General features: G+C 34.5%; 1 protein-coding gene across 1 annotated transcript in view; it reads left to right on the top strand.

Moving 5' to 3' along the window:
- The window catches only part of ANXA5 (annexin A5), a 29,647-nt gene that overhangs the window by 8,387 nt on the left and 13,364 nt on the right, over positions 1 to 7,896 (top strand). Inside the window, exons 3-5 of the mRNA XM_015825939.2 lie at positions 1,854 to 1,938; positions 4,045 to 4,139; positions 4,426 to 4,539. Of these exons, the coding sequence (XP_015681425.1) occupies positions 1,854 to 1,938; positions 4,045 to 4,139; positions 4,426 to 4,539 (294 nt within the window). The remainder of the gene's footprint in view (positions 1 to 1,853; positions 1,939 to 4,044; positions 4,140 to 4,425; positions 4,540 to 7,896) is intronic.

The following is a 7,896-nucleotide window of genomic DNA, read 5'->3' as shown; positions in this document are numbered from 1 at the left end:
AGAACATTTATCTACCGACTCCACAGCCCTGGTTATTGGTTAGCCTTGTTAATTAGAAGAAGCATTGTTTTCATAGTTTTCCTACCACCATCAGAAAAGTAGGTCTCTGGCAGCCTTTCCAGTAGAAGGGCAGTCAGAGTTGATCTGGCTTGTACATTATAGTAAATTGGAAAGAAGGCATTCCTAGTGTCTGATTGGCCAAATAAATAATACATGCCTTTCTTGTGAAGTGCTTGGCAGCTAACTGATTAGCAAAGGAGGTTACTTGGGAGCATCCATTTAGCAAAGGAGGTTACTTGGGAGCATCCATTTTTGCAACCAAGCAGCTGTCAGCATTCTCCGAATTTAAGAGCTGGAGAGAACTGATGGCTAACTGCTGGAATGAATCTTCATACTGTACCTCTTCAAAGGGAGGAAGGCTAGTCATTCTTTCCACTTGCCAGAGAATATAAGAACTATCAGTATGGTTGTTTTTGTTTGTCAGGATAGCTGTCCATTAGGAGATGGTGATTCATTTCAGGATTCAAAAGACATATATCTGTTGCCAAATTCCAAATGACTAATATTCACATGGCAGTTATACATTTTCTTTTCACTCAGTTTTTGTGGCTTTCTATGCCAATCCCTTTTGCTAATTTTTAACAATATTCTGGACTTAATATTTGTTTAATAATTGAACAAACAATATCTGAGTTTCCTTTCTGGAAATAAAGAATATAGCTAGTTTCTAAGAAATTAAGAATAAGGAAGTACCGTAGTTGGTCCTCTACAGTGAAATGTACTGATATTGAAAACGTTCCCTTAGACTGAAATATTGAGGTTTCATGCTACCACTTTCCTGTAATGAGATGAGATCTAGAATAATTAAGACTAAGGCAATCATCCTGTTCTACTAAACATGTTGTGGGACATGTTGTCCCAGCAACACTTACGATTGGGCATTCTTAATGGGGCTGCTGGGAATTTAAGTTCAGCATTTGGAATATTGTGGATTGTTTATCACTGATTCAGGTGAACAACTGAGAAAATGAAGGTCTAAGAATATAATATTATTTCATGATTCTTGTATGTTAATAGTTAATTATGTCACATACTCATCAAAATAGTTTCTCCAATCTAACACTCTTTAGAATTGTTGGAACTATTTGTCAGAATTATCAAATGACTGGTTGCATATTTAGGATTATGTTCTACATATACAGGTTAGACAAACTATAAATTATATATCAAAATTGTATTAGCTGATTTTATTGATATCAAAGTTTTTTCAGGGTGTAAGCTCTTTATAACTGATTTCCATATAGCTTCTATATAAATCACAGAATATGAATTATTTTTAATATAATTGTGCTATGAAAGAGCTGCCAGGAAGCTATTGTTAAACTAGTTTCTTATTAAATTATTTTTAATAAGAAAATTATTTTTAACTTTCAACACCTATTTTATCAGTAAACTGTGGAAATGTTCTTTCTTCTTGTCTGTAACAGAGTGCCTAAACACATACACAACTGCACATCATTTTGTTACACAGAGAAACCACAAATGCCTTCCTAAGGGATTGTTAGAGATCAGATTCCTAAACCTCCAAATTCTACAATCTTTGCTCCAGATCTGATTTGTAATATTTGAGTTCAAGCTTTTATCATATAAGAAAGCTTTGTACTCAATATTTCAATCCTACCACGAATTTGCAAATTGTGCCAGATCATATGGATTAATTACTATTAGATATACAACAGATTATATTTTCTAAGGGATCAGCATTTAGATTTTATAACTCATGCTTCTTGATTATCAGTTTTATAATGTTACTAAAAGGATGCTGCATGAACATAATTTTATTTTCCTTCTAGTATACAAAAGGTACTGTAAAAGATTTCCCTGGATTTGATGCCAGAGCTGATGCTGAAGTTCTTCGCAAGGCAATGAAAGGATTGGGTAAGCAGAAGCAAAATAACACCCTATTGAAACTTTTCCCTCATACAGTTAACAATTGTGTGAAGATGAGCTCTCTGTAATCATCCCTCTCCTTCCTGTCTGCCATGCATTTGGGCTGAAGTTTCAGTAGCAGGGATTCTTCATTGTGTAGGCTTCCTAATAATCTGGATCAGTAACTGATTTGTTCAGGGAATGTTCAGAAATAAAGTTGGCTTCCTTCTGCAGTGTTAACATTAGACAGATAGGCTAAAATAAAGTTCAAGAGATTCTGATTGCATATGAGATAAAATTGAAAATAAACCTTACAATGATCTAATGGTGGGATCAGAAATATATCAGTGTGATCACCAAGTTCTCTTTATGCTTTGGCTTGGCATTTTTTTAATTGGCATTTGCATAAGTGGAATTTGATAACAATAGCACTTAGACTTATCTACTGCTTCATAGTGCTTTACAGCCCTCTCTAAGCGGTTTATAGAGTCAGCAATTGTCCCCAACAATCTGGGCCTTCATTTTATTAACCCAGAAGGATGGAAGGCTGAGTCAACCTTGAGCTGGTCAGGGTGACATAATAAGAAAACATTCATTAGAATGGGAAGGGACCATTTAGGCCATTGAAACCAAATCCTTATATAGTATAAAAATCCAAATGAAAGCATTGCCAGGTCTTTCAGTTCTCTTCATAGTCCTCTTGTTGCCACTGTTGCTCTTTGAACATGTTCTAGTTTCTCTGAATTATTAAATGGTGTCTAAACTTTGATCAAACGCCAGGCTGTAGGCATTTTTGGAAAAAGCACCCTTGAGACTACTATGTAGAATCTTCTTCAGGACAATAGAACTATTGTTTTGGTGTTTAGGGTTTTTTTAACTGGAATTCCTGAAAAGTTAAAATAAAGATACTGAGACAGCCATTAACTTTTATTCATACAAAACAAATATTGACTTAACTTTAGCTTAACTTTTATTAATGCAAAACAAATTCTGAAGGCCAGATAGTGAATAGGAAACAGATGTTTTCTTTAAAATGTTGATTTATATTGTCAGGCTGAAGCATCCAGAACTACTTGGGGATAGTCTCAAACAGAAGCTTTATTGCTGGTCACCTATGTTACAAGAATCTTGCTGATTGACTGCATTTCCTTGGGAATGGTCAAATAAGATTTTAGGGATTCTAGGGAAGGTCAGGCCTGTTCCACTTCCTGCAGTGCAAGAACTCCAAGCTCGGCCCCCTCTTAACCCCTCCCTTCAGTCTAGTTGGAGATTCTACCACATATACTGAATATTGAGGCAAATAGTGTGTTGAAATGTGGAGGAAATTCTATGAACATTTCTGCTAATCAGTAGTATCAAATCCAGTTAGCTGTGCAATCTTGTTCAGAGTTTTTTTTTAATGAGGGTGCATACATATGCCTTCTGTTGTGAAAGTTGTCACATAGTTAAATCCTATTGGCTACCTAATTATGTGGTGTGAGTCAGAATTACTTCAAGTTCTACTGCTAGTTTTTGCTTTTGTTCTTTTAAAAGATGCTCAGGCAGTAGATTTGAAAAGAAGCATAGGCCTTGATAATTATTCTCAATTATCCACACAACTTTGGTTAGAAAACAATGCTTGAAAAAAGTAAGAGGGTGGATATTACAAATTGGTTTTCTTTGTGAATTCTCCTTTTGATGCAAATATTTTCATATACATTCCACTTTTTTGATTATGACTATATGTGTGTGTGTGTGTGTGTGTGTGTGTGGTTATTCGTGTAGCAACTGACTCATTTAGTCATTATTCATAGTAACAGTGGTGACGAAAAGGTAGCTTTGAGAGAATCCTTGCATTTATGACCTCTACAGGAATGTAAAGCAAAGGAAAGCTGAAATAAAAATGTAAAATCATGATATTTCACTTAGTGACTGCTCTGCTTAAAGATTGAGTTGCCAGTCCCAATTGTGGTCACTTAAGAAGTGAGGACTACCTTTACATTAAAATAGAGTTTTCCAAGTAAGGTATGATTTCAAGAATATAAATATAAGGACATAATGTGTTCATTTACATTCATTTATAAACTATTGCTGTTCTTTCAGTGAGTGATTTTATTTTAACTTGCATAATTTAAGGAACTGATGAAGAGCCAATCCTGAAGATTCTAATGGGCAGAAGCAATGCACAACGCCAGGAAATTGCAGTACAATTTAAAACCTTATTTGGCCGGGTAAGCAGGTGACTCTACTTGTGCTTTTTCATATTACAGATATTTCATGATGGTTAATGTTTTTGGTTGGCTGGTTATTATTTGTTTATTTCTCTTACTCTTCACTTCTGTGTAAATGCGTGTGTGTGTGTGTGTGTGTGAGAGAGAGAGAGAGAATGTATGTATATATCTCCATATGTTTATATGGAATATTAATAATACAAATGATACTGCAATAACTATAACTGAAAGACTGGCATTGATATGCATTTCTCATTAATTACTCATTCTTCATTCTGTCATTTAGGATATGATTGATGACTTTAAATCTGAACTTACGGGCAAAGTGGAGAAACTCATAGTTTCCCTGATGAGACCTGAACGGATTTATGATGCTCATGCATTAAAACATGCCATTAAGGTAAAATGAATGGCACAACATTAAATTAAAAAGTTCTTTTATCTAGGATGGAATCTTTCCTTTTAATTCTGAAGTTAACAATTATGACAATTGATCTGTTTGGTTATAGTGTTTTTATTGTAATAAAATTTACTTTTAATTCAACAGATTTTAGCATTACCTGTGGACTTGAATAAGAGTGTTGATATAAAACTATGTAAAATATAATCTTCAGGTAACAATGCACCTTTTAAATTACATTTATGTTTGAATTTCAGTTTATACCGCTTTGTTGGACAATTTTTAAGCAACTCCTTACAACTGTTTTGTATTAATTAAATACACTGTATACAAAGAAGAAGGGGAAGAGGAAATCTATCTCCAGGATAGGAATTAGCAAAATGGTTACAGAAAAAGGCAAACTGTATTTGAAGATAATAACCATCATGTGGTATTTTGAAGGATATTTTGAATGCTTCTGCTTACTGAATTAAAATGACACTGTGTGTAAGTGAGAGACAGAGAAAGAGGGAGAGAGAGAGAGAGATTAGTAGAACCCATGAAATTGAAAAGAGAAAGAAAAAGATTTTGGAAAAAAACCAAGGATTGCTCAGTGCCCAGAGAACTGACACCGAAAAAAAGAATAAGACAGCATATAGAAACTGAATGGGAAAAAGTATCTTTGGAAGGGAAGATCAGATACACGGAATGTATTTACATATTGCTCTAAATCATGTGATGTTAAACAAAACCTGGGACTTTGAATAATCCCAATAACTAAAGTGTGCGATAAAGAATTGACTAAGAATGTAAGTGTATAAATGTAGAGGGTAGATGCTCATAGGATAATTGCTATTTGATGGTTGGGGCAAAAAAAATATGATAAAGTGGAATGAAATGATGAATAAGCACACAATCCAAGTTATTAAAGGCACATAAGTGCAAGCAACTTCTATTTGATTAATTCAACTGAATTCCCCTTGCAAGATAGTTATAGCTATCACCACATAATATATATATATGTGTATAAAATAGGGCTATGCAGTACTTTAGTTTCGAAGACAAACAATGCTTCAGAGAGTGCAAATATAGCATCTTTCTGGAATTAAAGCAGTTGCACTGTTTTCCACAATCACAGGGAACCTTTTTGCCCACAGACTCAAGATTACTGCACAGCCTTATTATGTAACTATGATTTCCAAACTGTTGTCAGTTTGCTTCCCTGATGAGCTCAGTTTTTAATGTAGTGATAAAGGGAAAATTCCTTTCTGCCTTTTCTGCATCTTCTATTACTGCATACCTTTTAAACATGCCATCTTCTTTGTTACCTTTTTTCCTAATTAAGAGACATTTCTCAGCCCTGTCATAAAATATTCCACCTCCTCTTCCCTAATTATTTTGACTGTCCCTTTTAACTTATGTAACAAAATGTTCTATAATATGCAAGTTGTGGATAATTAATATTTTTGTAGACAGTTTTCTGCTGTCATTCAAATTCAGCATGTGAGTTAAAATATTACTCAAAATATTCCATGAAACCTTGTGATAGTAGGTAATTTTGTTGCCAATACTGTCACTCGACAAAAATCCCTATGTAGCATTGCAGCCAAATATTGATTTTTAATGCTAATATTTGGAAGAAGATAGATACAGTTTAACTTACTGAGTCAGTGGAAAAAACCCCTAATACTTAGGATCTGATCACCTGATTCAAGTGATAACTTCAATAAGCTGCTGGACAGAAGAAAGAGGTAGGATGGGAAATCAGGTGATTTTTCTTTATGTTCTCAGCCACAGAAGCAGCAGCAGGAGGGAACTTTGGGAAGGTATTTTATGGCAGTCACTCTGTGTTAATGATTAAAAATGTACTGTTAATATTGATTGCAGAGTGACTAGATCTCTTTAACTTTTGAAGCTTAGAACAAGCAGCCATTGATTATTTCTCCTGGCCCATCCAATTGCACTAGTTTTTACTTTTCCACCTCAGGAACTAGAACTTTACATTTGTCAGGAAGTTTCTCTCTGAAGAGCTCATGGCTATCATCCATCTCTTTGTAAGAGCAGGTGCATTTATGGGTCTCTGATAGGGTGAGAAATGGTAGTTATCTGGATACCTGAAGGAGGGGCCATTTTCTCCTTTACCAATGTACATGCTCTGACTTAAAAACCAGTGGGTTTTATGTGGTCCCTTGTCAACCTTGCTGATAGTTCTGAACCCCTAAATCACATTGGAAAGTTTAGCCATTTTTCCCAAGTTTCTAAGTTGTGCTATGCTATAATGTTGCCTTTGCTTCTCCTTAGTGCAATATGTGAACCCAGCCATTGTCCCTTGTTCATCAATCACAGTTAAAATTAATCATGCTTAATATAATATGATTTTTTTCTGTCACTTAAGTCTTGGGTGTTTTTTACTCTTCTATGTTATTGAAACCGGCCATTTTATATGCTTTAATATTCTCAAATAAGCCAAGATTGAAATGTTTAGCGACCATTCTTAATTATGATGGCACTAAAAAGTGACTTATGATGGCCCTCAAACTTTAAACTGTTATAGCATCCTCTTGGTCATGGGATTGCCTTTTATGACCTTCCCAGATGGCTTCTGACATGAAAAGTCAATGGGGAATCCAGCAGGAAGTGTCACAAGTCATGGCTGCACTACTTAACATTGAATTTTCCGGTCCCCATTATGGTTGTAAGTTGAGGACTACTTGTATCTTCTAGTTACTACACTATTACTTGGTTATATTCACATCCAAGATAAGGTTTATATCACTGACCTGTTATTTCCAAAGTGAGTGAGCTAAAGAAATGGTAGGATAGTGACTATGTGAATATAGTTTTTTTCTGTTAGTTGTGTAAAACAGCTCTTTACTCTAGTTGTACCCACTTCTATAACCATTATTGTATCAGCTGCCAGTTATGAAACTTTCCTATAAATTCTGCAAAAATATTTATTCTATGCAGAAGTGTTTCCAATATATGGTAGGCATTTGTATTTCATGCCATAATTCCCAGAGCAGGAAAATAAATTGCTATTGGGTCGTCATCCATAAAATTGCCTATATATTAGTGAGCAAAACTAACTTGTGATGCCACATCAGAGAAAAACTGATCCCTAAAATATATTCCTTTGGCAGGAATTCCTTGTATGTATGTGAGTAGTAGAACAAAGATGCAACTAAATGAATTGGCAGATAAGTAAATTACAATTAACTAAATGCAGGAAGATGGAAATATATTAATGCAATTATTAGAGTGGTTTAGGGAAGACCAGGTGCTGCAAGAAAGAAATCTGCATAGTTTAAGAATAAATCCTTTATATAGTTCTAGTCTGAATATAGCTCTTTGCATATTATCTGTATATATATATATATA

The sequence above is a fragment of the Protobothrops mucrosquamatus genome, unplaced genomic scaffold (genome assembly GCF_001527695.2).
Source record: "Protobothrops mucrosquamatus isolate PMUCROS unplaced genomic scaffold, P.Mucros_1.0 scaffold2887, whole genome shotgun sequence".
Lineage (NCBI taxonomy): Eukaryota > Metazoa > Chordata > Lepidosauria > Squamata > Viperidae > Protobothrops > Protobothrops mucrosquamatus.
This window is presented reverse-complemented; position numbering and strand designations above follow the sequence as displayed.